Consider the following 18,558-nt stretch of genomic DNA (forward strand, 5'->3'; position numbering starts at 1 on the left):
TAAATCTTTTTGCGTTAATTATATGTCCTCTACTTGGGACTTGGAACCGAAAGAATGATAAACGTTTTTAATATAATAGTAATATGCAGTCACGATTGTTATGAAATAGTAGCAAATCATTTTACTATAAGAAATGAATAGGAAGAAACAAATTTTCAACAAAGTTAAGCTTTATATTATAACGTGATACAAATAAGGTTCTATTTGTCTGTCTGTTTTTCGGTGATACCTTTTTGAAAACTTGCAATTTTCTTATATTGCATATGTTTATATAGAAAATAGACCTCTTTGTTCGAGGTTTCGTTTTCGAGAAAACCGAGTTGCGAGAAATATTTATCAAATATATTTGAATATGGTTATTTCCGGATTGCGCGCGAGAATAAGTAAAAAATGTAGAATAAAATTTGTTTACAAGATGCTTCGTTTCTGAGACAAATAAATTTGAAGATTTACCATACGCGTGTACTAGGTCGATTCTTAATTAAAACGCATGTAGACTTTTGTGACTGTCTATATCTGACTCACTGCATACGATACAATGGGTTAGTTGCTTGGCTGAACAGATTAGATTACTAATACATGAAACGAAGCATTTATTACATATCGTCTATATATTTCAGATCTCGATTTTCCATCCCATTTGCTTGAGATTTCAGTAAAGCAGCTATCTCAAAAATTAATATCGCGTCAATTTGAATCCAAATGGGGAAGTCAATCTGAGAGCGTTGATGTTACGTTAAACGTAGAACAAGCTGTCTATACTCGGGATGCATTGGCGAAGGATATCTATGCTAGACTCTTTGATTATCTGGTTAAAGTAAGTACATATATTTCTACGCTAACAATTAATCAACGGTCTTAAAAATATTTTATCCAATTGAAATCTAAGTTTCACATAGTAGTTGTTATATGCGTTTGATTTGTTATAACGTTCATAATAGATTAAATTTTACAATTTTTCAGCAAATACAACATTTAAAATATTATATTTCGTCGGCACGTTATTTAAATTTTATACTATAAACGTGGTAATTTTTATAAAAAAAAGCGGAAAGTATTTATATCAAAGAATATTTGATATTTGAAGAAATCCTTAGAGCCTCCAATATCAGAATATCTTCCTTGCTCTTTAAACATTCATTTGAACAAACGAAATTTAATATCAAAAAAGTGATAGTTCTATTATTCGAACATTTTCTAGTTCTTTTCTTGATAATACAAATAGTTTTTCACTTTGTAAAGAAACAATGAGTTTTATTACTCTGTTATTATATATTATATATTATATACTATATGTTAGACTATAAATTTATTTTTGTAAGAGAGGATTTTAATTTTCAACTTAAGATATTATTTTTTAAGTTTATAACTTTAATGAAAAATAACTTTAATAAATTCCGAGCTTAACAAAGCTGAATATTTTGATGTTACTCGGCATTTCTGTATGTATATGTATTAATTAATTGAAGATTTCGGTTTCAAAAAACAAATACAGTTCTCTAATTTTATGTATATATATTCTACCACTATCTTAGTAAACTTTAATGTCAGAATTTATAATTTTACAAGTAAATTAGAATATTAGCTTCTGTATGAGTTACCTTGTATATTAATGTTTGCAGAAAATTAATTCAGCTATGGAAACCAATACCGAGGGTCTTGAAATTGGAATTTTGGACATTTACGGATTTGAGATTTTTGAAAAAAATGGTTTCGAACAATTTTGTATAAATTTTGTGAATGAGAAACTACAACAGATCTTCATAGAGCTCACTCTAAAGGCAGAACAAGTAAGTACGAATTTTGTTTCAGATTCTTGGTATAGTTTAATAATTTTTTATACTAAACTATATAATTATAACTATAAGTTTAAATGAACTGATTTTTATTGTTCGTGAATGATTTTATAATTTTGTTGAAACTATATTATAATTTTATTATGATTTATAATTAAAATAATTTCAATGTTCATTGATTTTCGCTTATTCGTAGATATTTAAATATTACAATTCATTTGTTAACGTTGCATACGATACGCGAGATCTAGAAAAATATATCTTAATTTTCACAAATTACTTTAACTTTCAATTTTCACTAATATTGTACCATAAATTCTGAAAGTAACTTTAACAAGTAAAATTGGTTCGGTATAAAATTAAGTGGTTTCAAGATGCATATTTAGCGAGTATAGAAATAAAAGATATAAAAAGTATAAAAATATATAAGATCGAACGTTCGTAAATTAAATCTGTTGGTTAATTTTCATGAAGAGACTTTTCCATTAATCCATAAAGAGATACGTTAAAGTTCTATTGCAGCTTTATTTTTTAATTTATACTTTGTATGATATAATATAATAGTATTTCAATCTATAAGTATTGCAATTTTCTTATATAAACTTTTATTTATAAATATACAAATAGTACATATTGTACATTATTGTTCATAAGAATATGGATATTTAGTCAGTGTGTTCTACGGCTATATAACTGAATATAAGATGATTTTTTACGGAATCAATAAATTGTAGATATAATTTATCAAAAAAGAACTTAATATTAAGGGACTTAAAAAACTTGACCTAAAATTAAATAGATAAAATTAAATTAAGATTAGATACATAATCATCGGTGCTTGTACATATATTACAAAAGAATTTTTTCATATAATCCATAAGTTGCACATTGTATACATATATATGTATGTAATTGTTGCAGTAGATAAGAGATAGTATATTTTGAAATATGAAATGTTTAGAGTACGAATATAGTTTTACGTGATGTACATAGTATACATAGTTACAAAAGTAGATCAAAATAGATCATAAATAGATTAATTCAGAGATCTATAATGATTACACTTTTCAGTTAATTCATTTAACGTTTCGAATCTGTTCTTGATTAAAAACTAGATTTTTTAACATTTTATATAAAGTACGCATCTGATTGTAATATATAAATAAAATCATCCATAAACTTATGTTAAGGAAAGTATGCTTGTAATGTTTCTAAAGAAATTATATAATGTACAACTTAAGATTAAAGATAACAAATTCTTTAAATAAGTATATAAATTAAAGTTAAGTATATAAATTTTGAAACGAAATTATAGATATTTCTATCTGGCAACATACTTTCAACAATTTTATTTAGATACATTATTCTGTAAGCTCTAACATTTTCTTCGACATTTCCTATAGAAATTATTTTCTTTAGTTTGACTCTACGTAACAAGTTTATGTATTTACATGTTAAATTCTGTCACTTTCTGCAAGTGAAGATGCAAGTTATTAAATCTCCTGAAAACGTTACCTTTCACGATGATCCTATAAAACATGCACGTAAGATCTTTCTGTATTCCTATTTGGTATAGAAAAATTATCATTGTTCGCAAACTTTGACAGTATCGTCGAGCATTCGGTGGTTTCGAATGAGATACAGATGGGGACAAAAATAAGTGAACATAGTGGAAGCAGTTATCGATGAAGTTATCAAACTAGTACCAATACTCCATAAGTTTTATTTATTACATATCCTTATAGTATATAGATTATTGAGTAAGAAATTGCAATTAATATTTACACTTTTGTATAAACAAGCCGTATTTATCAAAACTTTATCGATATCTGTTTTCACTATCTGTCCACTTTCCTCGCAAACTGATTTTTTTTGTTGACCTTGTAACAAGAATTGCTCGAGTATTTGAAAAAGCATCAAACGTTTGAGAAACTATATTCTGGCAATATATTCGTTCTCTTCAAAGCATATCTTTGAACAGGCGTGGTCTGTACCATTAATATTCTACTTGGAAATTTGGACGGTGGTGCTGGTATCTGTTTCGGTAACTCGCTGGAAGTCACCATGGAGCTCTCAGTAGTGGAGAGATTATCTAAACCGTAAACTATAGTTAGTCTATTAAGTTTTTTAGCTTTCTTTTTCGAAAGATTTTTACCATATTCGCGTTTTGTATTAGTTTGATGGTCAATTTTTTTTAACGGTCGAATTATTTTATTGCGATGAGATGTCCAGTCGGTTTGCCTTTGCAGAGGAGGTGTCACTCTAAGAAATTCTATAGGATCGTGAATAGTAGTCGTTCTAGATGTTACGCCTTTGTGAAAAGAACCGCTATGGCCTCGTACGTTCACATAAACCTTTGGTCTGCTATTCTTTAAGTAATAAAGCTTTTCATCGAAACTTTGAAATTTCGACGGATCTGCTAAAACGTGTCTGCCCTCGTTGACCGCGTTTGCTTTGAAGTTGGCACTTAGGCCAACATCTCTGACACCAAAAATTGAGCGAGGTACCACTTCTGGATTTGGATAACTCTCGTTGCCAGCTTCTTCAGATTGTTTCAGCATCGCGTGTATGATATTTTGAAGGCTGGACGCGTCCATTTCGTCTGGACTTTGAAGTTCAATTTCTACGAGACTGAAAAAGAAAAATAGCCTTTTTTTAACTCGGTTCCTGATTTTTCAATATTTCTGAACGCAGATACGGAAGATAGCATCAAGCATCAGTTTTCATAAAATAAATTTTCAAAGGTGAAACAAAATGCAGCTACGCGCGCCATTAACAAATGGAATCAAGGATATAAATATTTCGAAGCAATGTTCACGAAATATCGGTACAAAGCGGTACAATCCTGTCTACAAACGATAATATACGTCTAATATGCTTAATTTCTTTCCTTTGTCATTAATTAATTTTCTTTGTCACAATTCGTTAACACGGTTCAAATACGGTATAAATTGTAAATGTATTAACCATGATCAATTTTTATTTCGTATAGCTTATATGACAATCCTCATTTACTTTTAATGGTTTTTAATTTCCGCGTTACGAGGACGTAAAATCGTGACGGTTCTTTTAACTTCAATCCATCATTCTTTCTGTTTCATAACTTTTCACCATTTTCCCTCCGTATCAAAGTTTGCCAAGGATGTGACCAATTTTAAAATTGATAACACGCTGAAGGTCGGAATGCAGCATACTAAAAATCAAGTATAAATTGTACAAACCGATCGTAACGGATCGTTCCTTCAGACGAGCATTAAAATAACAAAATCCATAATTTATAACGACAAAGTAGAGAAGGAATCGGATAGAAAGAGAGTAAATCAGGATAGACCATAATTAATTAGCAGTATTTTATTCTGCTTTCTCTTTTATTAGGTCTACACGTATGAAAGAAACGATCTCGAAAAGTGTCGAGCGAAGAGTATTCAGCATGGACATATGGGTGCCATTGAAATCATCGACTCTGTCTTCACCGTCTTCGCCGACGATAGCTTTAACCGACAACAGCGTTACCTGATTGGCGGTATTAGCACGGGCAAATAAAAGAGAAATTTTACCTATGTAGGGTTGTTGCTGCGGATAATCAACAAATTAAGAGAACTGACCCAAACCCGTCACAGGGTACAAGCTGGATAGCAATTAAATAAATTTGATTTCGATTAATTACCTTCAGTTTGAGCGTAATTTCAACACAAATCAATATCAAATCCATAGCTTGCGTTAGGTTCGAGATAGCACCTTTGTACCATCGTTAGCTACAGCAATAAAGCTACATAAGTAAAAATGCTCTCTTATTTCCTTGTACTACCAGTCAAAGCTGGTGTCGGTGAAGTTTATGTCGATGATTTCAATGGAACCACCAATGGTACATAGTCTACATATATATTCTATGTATCTTCCTCTTATGAGACACTCTTTTTCTGAAATTAGCAAAAATAATGACAAAGTTTCTTCCGTTTTACTTTAAGGCCCGCTATCCGGGAAGCGTCACGTCGCTTCGTAAAAGCGTAAGCGTAGCCTACTAGACGCGACGATGCGTTTACGTCGATGTTCAGTCTGCGAAGCGTACGGATAAGATACACTTCGTCCCGTTATTAAAATGTCGAGCGACGAGCAAGTCGCTCTCATCCTGTATCGCTACATTCGTTTATGGCTGTAACGTATACCTCGTTACTTACGATGTTAACATCAGTCGTTATGACGAAAACGATGCACATTACTTAACATTACTTGACAATGGTCGCTGCATGGAAAAGTACCGTTAGCATCAACGCGTCTATGGAGTGACATTTCATGGACAGTGGCCCTCACTTTGAACCTGAGCTAACATCAGATAATATATATACAGTTATAAAGATACGTACAGTTTCAGGAAACCTAAACGAGGCAAAATTGGTGAAAGAGAAGAACATGTAGACCATGTTGATAATACATTGATTATGAAAGTACTTGGTAAACAGTGATTTAATTACACAACGTGTAAAAGATCCAGAATCTTAAGTATACAATTTTCATACAACTTCTCCTATCTTTACATCTACTTCTTACGCAGTCTTGTATATTGGACCCTCTTAAGTCAGTTCTACTTTAGCCACAGATCATAGTAACGTTTTACTAGTAATATAGATATGTATAATGACGTATACGATAATTGAACGAATAAAATTAAACGAATATACGATACATCACATGCTATAATCAAATACCGTGCATTCGACTGCCACACCAGAAGCAAACCATATCTAAGGCTGGCGCATATATAGATTTATACAATTATGGGTTTATACTATCTGTTTTATACTAATATGAAATGGGAGATTATTTAAGACTAGAACTATCGATGTCTAAAGCGTAGAACTTATATTAAAGAACTTGTATCAAGATGGAAGATATATGTATGGAAAAGTATATAACGTAAGGAGAAAAATAATCTTTCGTCCATTTAGATATTATATTTTATAAGGGATCATCGAAATTCCTCAAAACGCATCGTTATTTATCTATAAAATTTCTATAAAAAATTACAAATTGCTCACTTTCACCACACCGGTGAAAATTCCAGCGTTAAAAAGGAGATAATTCTGGATTCTTTAGATGAAGTGGTGCTTCAGATGAAGTTGTGAAGTGAGTGCCTAACGAAGAGCGTGGTCCTTGTTGAAGAAAAGATAGAGATATTTAATGCAGCCTCTCTTTTTCTTCCCAAGAGATATTTGTTTCTAATAGGTAGGAAAGCAAAGAGCAACCTCTTCGATTATCTCTATCTGATGACTCACGAGGCTCATTTCCTCGGCACGACATCCCTGATCTGTATTTCTTATGTCTATGATAATTATAGCGTCCAAATCGTCGTGCTATCGAAAACAGTCGAAATCCGAAGAATCGCAAATACGTCAACTGTACCTTTGTTAAAAGAAATTTATCCGATTCCTAATTCTTATTATTTGAAGTATGCTTTTATAAGCGGAAGTTGTTTTATCCGAAACTCTTAGTATAACGATAGCGCGTAACTTTATTATCACTTGACATGGAGATGTGACTCTGGGAGAAAGGAAGGAAGAGAAAGTGAGAGTATTTATGCAGAACAGAAGAAAAGTAAAAATTATAGGAAGTTATAATAGAAATTGTAAATACATAATTAATACCTGTAATCGTTGGTATTAGCATTATTGGCTCTTTCCATGTCGGAACTGTGTGAAAAACTTGGTAAAGATTTTCCCCCGTAGAATCTTTGGTCATTTCCTTTTCGATCAAAGTGTTGGATATAATTTGGTGAAGAAGGTGGCCTTGGAAGAACCATTGCCGAGAATGATCGCTGTATAAGTGCAAAGAGCACCATTGCCGTGTAGTAATTTACCGCTGCCAACATTCTGGAATGCCATTTTATATTTTAAAACGTTTTGTCAATCTTAGAAAAGGAAAGGATAAAGTCATTTTTCTGTGAATAGTTTACTTCTTAATTACTTTGTTCTACAAATATGTTGCTATTTTCAAGTTAACTATGTATATACATTTATTGAAAGTAATTAACGAGAAAAGGACTTTTGTGTATATTATTTGTCGTAGCGAGGGTAAAAGTTAGTACATCTTCTCTGGTTACATAAACGCACGTTCAGTAGAATTTCGTTCGCTCTTTAACATGCTACCTATGTACATGTATGATATAAATATACATTGCAGTGTTTCTAGCATAATTTTAGTGACCTACATACTAAGTCTTACATTGCCATGTACCTTGAGTTACCATAACTCATTATATACATTGTTATACCTAAACTATAACATATTTCCATATATACAGTATACTTAATGGCAAAATATGCTCAATATTATAATATATTTAGGTATTCTATAGATATATAGATATATGGCGATTTCTGTTTATTACAAATATTGTCCACTTTCGCTACAATTATAAGAAACGAAAAAGAGGAGAACGTTAGTGCACCTGGTCACTCACACGAGACAGTATGTACAAGCGTGTTACAATAAACGCGCAGTGAAAGTTTTACCTGTTCGCAAGAGCAACCTTAAGGAACAGAATGATACAATTTCTCTTGTTTTACTTACGTAAGCCATACGTATACCAAAGTAATATAATATAGTTGTCATAATCGAACAAGGGAGCTCAAAGTTATATTTAAGAGGAGAATCGATTTAAGTAGATCAGAGTTGAAATTTTATATTATATTTTACATCGATTTTTCTTCCAGAATACTTGTTACTTATAATCCTTTTAAATCTCTTTAATATATCTTATCCTTCGTAATTCAACTTAAAACGTGAACTATTTAAAATATCAGACTGTTGTGTTAAATTTTTGTTCAATGGATACGGAACTTTTGCAAAGTCTTTTCTTGCATCGATCGTATTATTTCTAAGAATATAAGAAGAGACAAATGCTAGAGTCAGTTAATCGTTTTCTCCGAATGAAAAGAGAGTACGAACATTTTTACCTTTACCGTTAAACGCGCGTAATATTCATGAAAAGTACCTAAACTTGGAAAAATGCTTTATAATTTTTCTCGATCTTGAATCTTCATCTCAAGACTCGAATATGAAACGTATATTTTCTCCGAAACTGATCAGAACCAGAATTTACGAAATTAGATAGATTTATTTTTCAAATTGCCAAGAATCCGCCTAGCTTTCTCTTTTTTCCCAAGTATGAACGTTCAGCTAAGTAAAATAACGTCTTATAGAACTCGTCTTGTTTCTGTAAGTCGCATGTTAGGCGAATATGGAATTACAATCTCCCTTAGATGCGATGATTCGTTCTAATAAACATCGAGTTCTTAGGTTTTATCGTGCGGCTGTGGAAGATAGTGGTTCGACTCTTTTAAACAATCCACTTACCTCGAACCAAGAATAGAACAGAAGCTTGAGAATCTACTATTACTTCGAGTTTGTTGTATTATAATATCTTTACACTTATCTTTCTTTCGTTTTTATATTATAATTAAACCGAGGATTTAAACAAATTCATACTTTTGATTTTTAAGATTGTTTTATCTGACAAGTATTATAGAAAGCACTATATTCTGTTGTATATCTTATATATTCTTCTCGTGTTACGTATATTCTGTGTAATTTTTCACTTTCAATCTTTCTGTAAAAAATCTGCAGTCCAACTGTAATAAAATTAGAACAGATATTCTAAATAATAACTATAGCACATAATTCGAATATGTTTTTCATTCGTTTATATTATTTCATTTATTTAAATCTCCATTTCATAGTTAACAAATTTTCGCTTCTATGCTCCTATCAGAACTTCAAAAAACTTCGCTCAAGTCAAAACTTTCGCTTTCATTAAAAAAGAGTTGCTTTTTGATTGGAATAAAGATTTGTATAAATTTTAGAAAAGATGAAGATTCTCCATGTATTACTTTCAATGGTTCTTAGAAACATTCCATGTACAAGCCAGTGTTAGAGCTGTTAACGCTAATATTAAAACTATAATAATTCAAGTAAATGATATTCCTGGTCATAAATTGGTATATTTTAACCATTTTTTATGGTTTATGCTATTAAAATTGTTAATTGTTAATTTTATTTACATCTCTATTTCGTCCATATTTAACAAATTTTCGCTCCTATGCTCATTAAAAAAGAGTTACTTTTTGGTTGAAATAAAAATTTGTATAATTCTGTATAAAAGATGAAGATTCTCCATGTATTACTTTCAATGGTTCTTAGAGACATTCGACGCACAAGTTAACTATTAACGCTAATATTAAAACTACAATAATTTAAGTAAATTATATCCCTGGCCATAAATTGGTATATTTTAACCGTTTTTTATGATTTATGTTATTAAAATTGTTAATTGTTAATTTTATTTACATCTCCATTTCATCCATAGTTAACAAATTTTCGCTCCTATGCTTGTCAAAAAAGAGTTGCTTTTTGGTTGAAATAAAGATTATAAAAGATGAAGATTCCCCATGTATTACTTTCAATGGTTCTTAGAAACATTCTATGTACAAGCCAGTGTTAGAGCTGTTAACGCTAATATTAAAACTATAATAATTCAAGTAAATGATATCCCTGGTCATAAATTGGTATATTTTAACCTTTTTTTTAATGGTTTATGCTATTAAAATTGTTAATTGTTAATTTTATTTACATCTCCATTTCATCCATAGTTAACAAATTTTCGCTCCTATGCTTGTCAAAAAAGAGTTGCTTTTTGGTTGAAATAAAGATTATAAAAGATGAAGATTCCCCATGTATTACTTTCAATGGTTCTTAGAAACATTCTATGTACAAGCCAGTGTTAGAGCTGTTAACGCTAATATTAAAACTATAATAATTCAAGTAAATGATATCCCTGGTCATAAATTGGTATATTTTAACCGTTTTTTATGGTTTATGTTATTAATATTGTTAATTGTTAATTTTATTTACATCTCCATTTCATCCATAGTTAACAAATTTTCGCTCCTATGCTTGTCAAAAAAGAGTTGCTTTTTGGTTGGAATAAAGATTATAAAAGATGAAGATTCTCCATGTATTACTTTCAATGGTTCTTAGAAATATTCTATGTACAAGCCAGTGTTAGAGCTGTTAACGCTAATATTAAAACTATAATAATTCAAGTAAATGATATCCCTGGTCATAAATTGGTATATTTTAACCTTTTTTTTTAATGGTTTATGCTATTAAAATTGTAAATTGTTAATTTTATTTACATCTCTATTTCGTCTATAGTTAACAAATTTTCGCTCCTTTGCTTATCAAAAAAGAGTTGCTTTTTGGTTGGAATAAAGATTATAAAAGATGAAGATTCTCCATGTATTACTTTCAATGGTTCTTAGAAACATTCGACGCACAAATTAGCTGTTAACGCTAATATTAAAACTATAATAATTCAAGTAAATGATATTCCTGGTTATAAATTGGTATATTTTAACCATTTTTTATGGTTTATGCTATTAAAATTGTTAATTGTTAATTTTATTTACATCTCCATTTCGTCCATAGTTAACAAATTTTCGCTCCTATGCTTATCAAAAAAGAGTTACTTTTTGGTTGAAATAAAAATTTGTATAATTCTGTATAAAAGATGAAGATTCTCCATGTATTACTTTCAATGGTTCTCAGAAACATTCGATGCACAAGTTAGCTGTTAACGCTAATATTAAAACTATAATGATTCAAGTAAATGATATCCTTGGTCATAAATTGGTATATTATAGCCGTTTTTATGCTATTAAACTTATTAATTGTTAATTTTATAGGACATAAACGAACCTTTAAGTAGACTTTTATTTGTAACTAATTAAAATACTAAAGGAATAAAGATCGTACAAGAATTGGAATCGTATTACTGTACACGATAGATCAATTAAACGCTCAATTAACAAATAATAAGTAGGTCTGTGCTGAAAAAGCGAACTGTAATCATCGAGTGATAAAAGATCGAAACAAAACGCAGCATACGAACACGAAAACACGAAATCCAAAGAATCGCAAATATATCATCTAATCATCGTGAAAGTTTCAAGTGTAAAAAAACTAATAGGTTTGTGCATCGAATAAATCTTCCTTTTTTTCTAACTCTTTGTTACAAAGTGCCGTTTAATATCGAGGAAAATACCGCGCAATAATCTCTGTAATCGTGTCTTACTGTTCGCCTAGCAGAGTAACGGAAAGGTCCTCCTTTCCAAAGAGATCTATGGTCCGACTTGTCAGTGGGTGTGGTTCTTTCGATGTAGGCTCGTGTTAAAGTGGAAACAGGTTCTCTTAAAAAGTGCAAGTGCATTCGTTGCTCTGGTGAACGTACTCGGTTATACTCGGTGAACGTAAGAGTCCACGTGGAGTCGGTCTGTCAAACGATTCAAGTTTCTATCGGCAGTTATGCCCGCATTCGTCCGCTTCCAAGTTTCATTTTCGGTATACCGTACTTTGTACTACTTTTAACTTTCATTTTAATCGATTGTCGTTATTAGTCCGCGCTTGCAACGCTTATTGTCGCTGCCTAGTTTCACAAATTCCTTTTCCTTCGAATTGTAACTTTTCCATTCGATAGGTTGATTTTATATACAGGTATATGCTTATTACGTACACTGCGTATCAAAACGCTTGCTTACTTTTCACAGAATGCGAATTATTTACAAAACGATGAATAGAAAGACGCAAGGTGGTCTTGATCTTCGTTAGAATCGTCATGACTCGCGAAAAGATCAAACACCATGGGTAGGTTTTATTATTTAACTTGATCATCCTCGGTTTGTTTGATCGTTGAGCTGTGAACAAGATAAGGAAGGTTCTTCCAAATGGATAGATCGATTCTCGTGATCAAATCTGGCAATGATTAAAACCGATTAACACTCCGATGAATCCGGAAAATATTTAATTTTCCTATGTCATGGATAAGTTGATAAGATGAGAATCAGTTTATATTTCGTGAAACAGTAAATATCGGTTTTCTTCGTTATTTTGTCATTAATTCGTCCGGTTGTCGCATATTTTAATTACATGTACTGTTAATGCAAACCGATTAAAATGTCCACACGTTTATGAGCGGAAATCTATATTAATTTGAAATGCATATGAGGTACATTTATTATAATTGAACGCACAAAGATATTGCAACGCTACATCACCAGGTATGTTTATTTCTGTGCACTGTTACTATGCATTAAACTGTGATACCGTAATTTTCTACCAAAAAAAAAGAAGAAGAAGAAGAAAAGGAAAGAATATTTTGGAAATCTCTTACATCGCAATTTATAGCCGATTAAAAACCTGGCGACAGCTGCATAATCATTTTGACATAATCTGTGCGAAAACAATTTATTATTTCTACCGACTTCTTTAATCGTCCACTTCCAATTTTTTAGTTTTTCACATTCGTTGTATATCTTTTTATCCAGCTCTTTTCGAAAATCCACCTGGATCGTATTATACTTGAAATAATTTATCTCTTTCTCTTGTTATATTAGTTACAGTATATAAGTTAGCTCCAACACTTGTATTTTTGTTTTATTGTATGCGCTTTTAGATCGTTTTATCGAAGTTGGCTGACGCACACTTAAATAATTACAGTTTGTTATTTCGTCTCCGGAAGGAAATCCATTAACTTTTCTGTATTGGGAAATGCAATCTGTCTTGTATGAATCTTCCAAAGTCAGAAAAATTATAAAGTTGTTATTGAAATAGGAAGCGCAAACGATTGTCTCAAAGATTGCCTTTAGATGCTAGCGTGCTGAAATAAATTTTTACATATTGTCTTTATTCTTCTTTATAGTTTTGCCTGATTGCCTATACACTGTTTTAAAACTTGCGATAAACAAAAGCAGTAATTCATGCATTGTAATATCGTTGAGGGTAAAGCGAATAAAAGGAAAACTTGTGTAAAAGATAAGAAACGAAACGTACAACGCTCCAATTCCTAAATAAGATTCAATGGATTTTTGTGCAATTTAACGATAGTATTTTAATTAGTTTTACGATTAGTCTTCCTCTTTGATCAATTTTTGACGAGATCCGAGAACACATAGGACAAATGTATCGACAATTATCTTTCTTTCACGATTCAAATATTTTATTTAGCGTGCAATACAAAAATACATTCGTCAAAAACACGACTCCAGACGTCAAGTTGTATTCTACATTTTCCTCTTACTCTCACATTTAGAACATCGACTATCGATTATCTATCTTTGTATGGACGTCGAAGTCACTTATTTGAAATTTGATTTTCTCGAAAATGATATGTCCAATGCGACTTTATTATTCTCGATCCTGCTCTTATTTCGAGGGGTACTATTTTTCAGATTTCTCTGACCCCCACTTTTGTCGCGAATTACGGACTACCCTGTGTATCTTCTATTAAAAATTCCGCGAGTTTGTATTCTGGAACGAGCAATGTTCCGTAATATTTCGAGATAATATTTCGGATTTTTCGGTCGGTGCAACGATCGCGCTGCTACAGTTCGCGACTCCCATTGTCATCAACTGTGCTAGATTCTGCAATTCTTCGATCATTTCCTTTACACAAATACACGAGATTTATATTTACAGGAGAATAAATTTGTTAGTATCGATTATTTGTAGCGTCTAACTTTCCATGGAATCCGAGTTCCCCAATAAGCTCTTCCGTGTTTCGTCTTTCAATTCGTAACATCTTCAATTTATTTTCTAACGTAGCAATCGTTTCAACGCGATCATCTGATAGAATAATTTATACCAAATGTATTGTAGCCCTAGGTGTTATGTAAAATCATTATTATACGCGTGATATGCATGTACGCTGCGTCTGATTTGTTTTACAAGTACAATATACAGGGTGTCCCTAATTTGAACGTCGAAGCTTTGGGAATGCGTTCGGGACCGATAAACTAAGAAGAAGAATCCTTCGGAGATTTCCTGGTTCTTGCTCCATTTCGAGGATAATCGCGACAAAAGGGACAAACAAATTTTCGTTTCTACACTCATTATTATTCCTGTTATCGTCTATTTAACGAAGATACCGAGGACTGTTCAAAATGCTGATCTCTTACAGCAATTCCAAGCATTACATCTAACAGTGGGCCCTATTTGCAGCTGCACATTGCTCTGCTGATATTTGATTCAATCTCGTTCGGATCGGGAACACCCTGTACGTTTCAAGAAACCGTACAAATTACATGCTATTTTTGTTATCCGATTCGATAAAATAGACGTGCAACGTCACCATCTTTCGAGAAATATTGTTCCACGTATATACAGCCAGGAATAAGAACAAGTGGGCAAATAGTGGAAATAGGTATCAATGATGTTTCATCGCACTGAAGTTTTATTTATTACACAGTGGATCCGGTTTATCTGGAAACGCTCAAACATCTCGGAGAGTATGAACGACACGAACAAATGTTTCAGGCAAAAATTGCACGATATCGAGTACGATATCTCGGTTGACCGTTTTAAAGACGTTAGAAAACTGCAGCCTTGTGTCTCATAACAAAGCCATATCTATATGAATCTGATGACCACGAAAAGCATCTGTACAATTTCTGTGCGAAACATTTTTTCGTATCGTTCATATTTTTCCGGATATTTGATCGTTTCCAGATAAGCCGAACACTTTGTGTACGTATAAAGTATGTACAACAACAGATTAAATATTAATAAGCCACCTTTTCTCTTCAACACGTTATTCTCAGTGTATTGTTCAATCCTCTTTTATTATGCTTAAATAAAAAATGATATTTCGTGGATTATCATTACATGCACCTCAAATAAAGGAAGAACATTTTTTACTTCAATCGATAAAAATATTTGTTTGAAAATGTAGAATAATTCTCTACTTAAAATAATTTATCCCATCAGTTACTTATCTGCATTAAGGGGAGGCTAAGGTTAATTCGTACAAAATAAGGCATGTTTTTGTGAATTATTTGCGATGACACAGTTAAAGTCTCTTTATTAAAACCAATAGTACATTAAAGTATGACATTCGAAGAATATTGTGTAAAATTTTCACGGGGAAATATTGAAAAATACAGCAATGGCGGTAATTATTCGAACGTGTCTCGGAAAAAAGGTGGAATTGCGGTGCCCTGATAACTTGGTGCTGCATCATCGGAAATCAAAAAATCAAAGTTCATTCGTTAGATAACAGTTCTCCCCAGGTAACGCTGGGAGGGTTTTTCGAAATTTTAATTTTTCACAAATTATCCGATTTTGCGAAAATTTGCGGCTAATTTTTCCTTCAAAGCGTTCCAAAAAAGTAAAAAATTGAAATTTCGAAAAACCCTCCCAACGTTACCTGGGGAAAACTGTTATCTAACGAACGAACTTTGATTTTTTGATTTCCGATGATCCAGCACCAAGTTACGAGCAATTCTACTTTTTTCCGAGACACGTCCGAATAATTGCTGCCATTGCCGTATTTTTTAATATTTCTCCGTGAAAATTTTATACAATATTCTTCGAATGTCACACTTTAATGTACTATTGTTTTTAGTAAAGAGATTTCAATTGTGTCGTCGCAAATAATTCACAAAAACATGTCTTATTTTTGTACGAATTAACCTTAGCCTCCCCTTAAAAGAATTACACTTTACATTTTAGTTTCAGATGTTACATATACATCTTTGCATTCAAAATCAAAGTATATCCATATCGCCTTTTTTACGGCGATATTACGAACCTGTGATTCGATAGATTATAGAAGTTAACGATTGAATGTGAAGTAATTGGATCGGTGGTTTTGCGCATCAAGTGCTAATGTCATATTTTTGCAAAAGTCAGTTGAACCCGGCCTTGAGTCTGTAAGCGATTTTATATTTTGTATAAAAAGCTACAAATTGAAATTCCATATTCAAACGACTATAATGAGATTTGTACATGGCAATGTCGATATTTTTCATAAAATAAACTTTCTGCGGAAAATACCAAAGCCGATATAAATAATGCAGAGAATTTTCTCTTGTTGTATTAAAAAAGAACCTGGAAATTATTTAAACACAAATTTTTAAACACGTCTCAATTTGTTAAGTACTACAATATCGTTGATACATTTTGCGCCAAACTACAGAGATAATTCCGAGGATAACGAATCAGATGTAAAGCACAATCGTGACATTATTATACTATGTTTGTTACAATACACATCTTTTTAATTTACGTAGCAAATCAACGAATCTATGTGGCAAATAACGTTAGTGTTCGTTAGGAAAGAGAAAATTTACACGCTGGTGTTTCATGCATAAAAGGGACGATATATTATTTAGTCAGAAGAAAGTGTCGATAAAATTGGCAATAAACACGCACGTATCTAACGGTAGTCATTGATGAAATTGATAAGAGATTTCGCTTGGTAAAAGTGCTTTGCGCGTACCTGAAGTAGAATGTTGAAATAGGTCAACGCGAATACGATCTATTTGGATCAGTCAATGTTGCGGGTGTAGTAGCTGCGGTTGTTCGCAGCTATCTAAAAACTGGTGCACTTTACACCAATGAAAGATGACCGACATCAAGCGTTATTTCGTTACAACAAATTAAAACTACAAACTTGTCTAAACTTGGAAATAATGAATCACTTATGATAACTAAATGTCACTGGATTTCGCATTTTCTAGCATTCTGTATTCATCGGACAATTTATCGGTCATGATTTGCACGTGAATCTTAACGATGGAAATTCGAAACGGTCCTGTACGATCGAATACGCGTTACACAGATGATGGCTCTGTTTGCACTGCGGCCACGGATCGAGCGAAGGTAATGAAATAGCTAAGTGAAACGTCGCCCTCTCTCTTTCTCTCTTTCCCTCTTTCTCTCTTTCTCCTCCCTATCTCTTTTTCATTCTATTCGTTACTTTCTCCTTTGTCCTTTCTTTGATTTTCAGTTTCTTTTTATTGGTTTCGACTACGATCGTCCCTATCACAATTAGTGTACTACACATCTCATATTTCCGCAGAATGGCAAGGTTTTGATATATCATAACGATTGATTCGATCCAGGATAACGGAAGAGTGTTATTTTTTAAATATTTTATAATATTCTAACGCTCTAATTCTTATACCGCAATTTTTCCAACTTCCGGTTACGATTTTCTATTTGAATTTTCAAATAGAAAATTATCCGTATTGATAATATTATTGCAAAAATTTACTATTAACAGATGGTTAATTTATGCTTGTTCTCTCCGTTTAATCAACTATGTAACTTTCCAATTGATCATTCTGGCAACGAAATATTTCGATATTCGCAAATAGCTTCTCTTCTCTTTGTATCCCTAATTTGACGATCTGAAAGAGTACCGTCAAGTTGTTAGTCTCTTTTCATGTCCAAAAAAGTTTCTGATATATCCATATTATATAATCCCTCGAAGAATGTAAAGTTTCCTTTACGAAGACCGATTTATCGTTCAAACTTATAGTCGCTAATCTATAAGTAATAATGATTTAATAAGTAATAAGTAATAATGATTTTTGTTCAATATAATTGCTTTTTCAAACGAATAAATTCTGTTTATTATTAATTATACTTTTCTTACTTAACATGCTTATTAATAATACTATTTATTATTATATGATATTACATCGATGAGAAAATAATAAATATGTATAAACATATATAATATAAAGGTTTAGAAATATGTAAGGGCGATGTATGTGTAATTATTCATTTAATCGCCTGTGCCAGGGTTCTTTTGCACGAAACGATTACATTTAAAGGAGTTCATTAGATTTCATCAGTTTTAAAACCAGGTGGCTAACGGTTTCCTTATCCATGGAAATCTCTTGGTAGAAGTATACAGTTGCACTGT

At 31.8% G+C, this 18,558-nt stretch overlaps 2 protein-coding genes across 6 annotated transcripts in view; one reads left to right on the forward strand and one right to left on the reverse strand.

Moving 5' to 3' along the window:
• The window catches only part of LOC100651651 (unconventional myosin-If), a 44,409-nt gene that overhangs the window by 10,955 nt on the left and 14,896 nt on the right, over positions 1-18,558 (forward strand). For all 5 annotated transcript variants that reach the window (XM_020865198.2, XM_012313127.3, XM_003398601.4 and 2 more), the window contains 2 exons: positions 621-817; positions 1,623-1,790. In XM_020865198.2, the coding sequence (XP_020720857.1) occupies positions 621-817; positions 1,623-1,790 (365 nt within the window). The remainder of the gene's footprint in view (positions 1-620; positions 818-1,622; positions 1,791-18,558) is intronic.
• On the reverse strand, positions 3,363-17,415 carry LOC105666186. The gene is made up of 3 exons (XM_012313125.3): positions 17,125-17,415; positions 7,439-7,663; positions 3,363-4,427 (listed from the first exon to the last, which is right to left on the reverse strand). The coding sequence occupies exons 2-3, from the start codon at positions 7,660-7,662 to the stop codon at positions 3,713-3,715; spliced, it is 939 nt and encodes a 312-aa protein (XP_012168515.1). The 5' UTR covers position 7,663; positions 17,125-17,415; the 3' UTR covers positions 3,363-3,712.

The sequence above is a fragment of the Bombus terrestris genome, chromosome 10 (assembly GCF_910591885.1).
Source record: "Bombus terrestris chromosome 10, iyBomTerr1.2, whole genome shotgun sequence".
NCBI classification, from domain to species: Eukaryota; Metazoa; Arthropoda; class Insecta; order Hymenoptera; family Apidae; genus Bombus; species Bombus terrestris.

Coding starts and splice junctions, on each gene's coding strand:
- LOC105666186 (XM_012313125.3), bottom strand. CDS start 7,662: ATGTTGGCAGCGGTAAATTACTACACGGCAATGGTGCTCTTTGCACTT. Junction 4,428..7,438: donor GCTAATACCAACGATTACAG/GTATTAATTATG, acceptor TTTCTTTTTCAG/TCTCGTAGAAATTGAACTTC.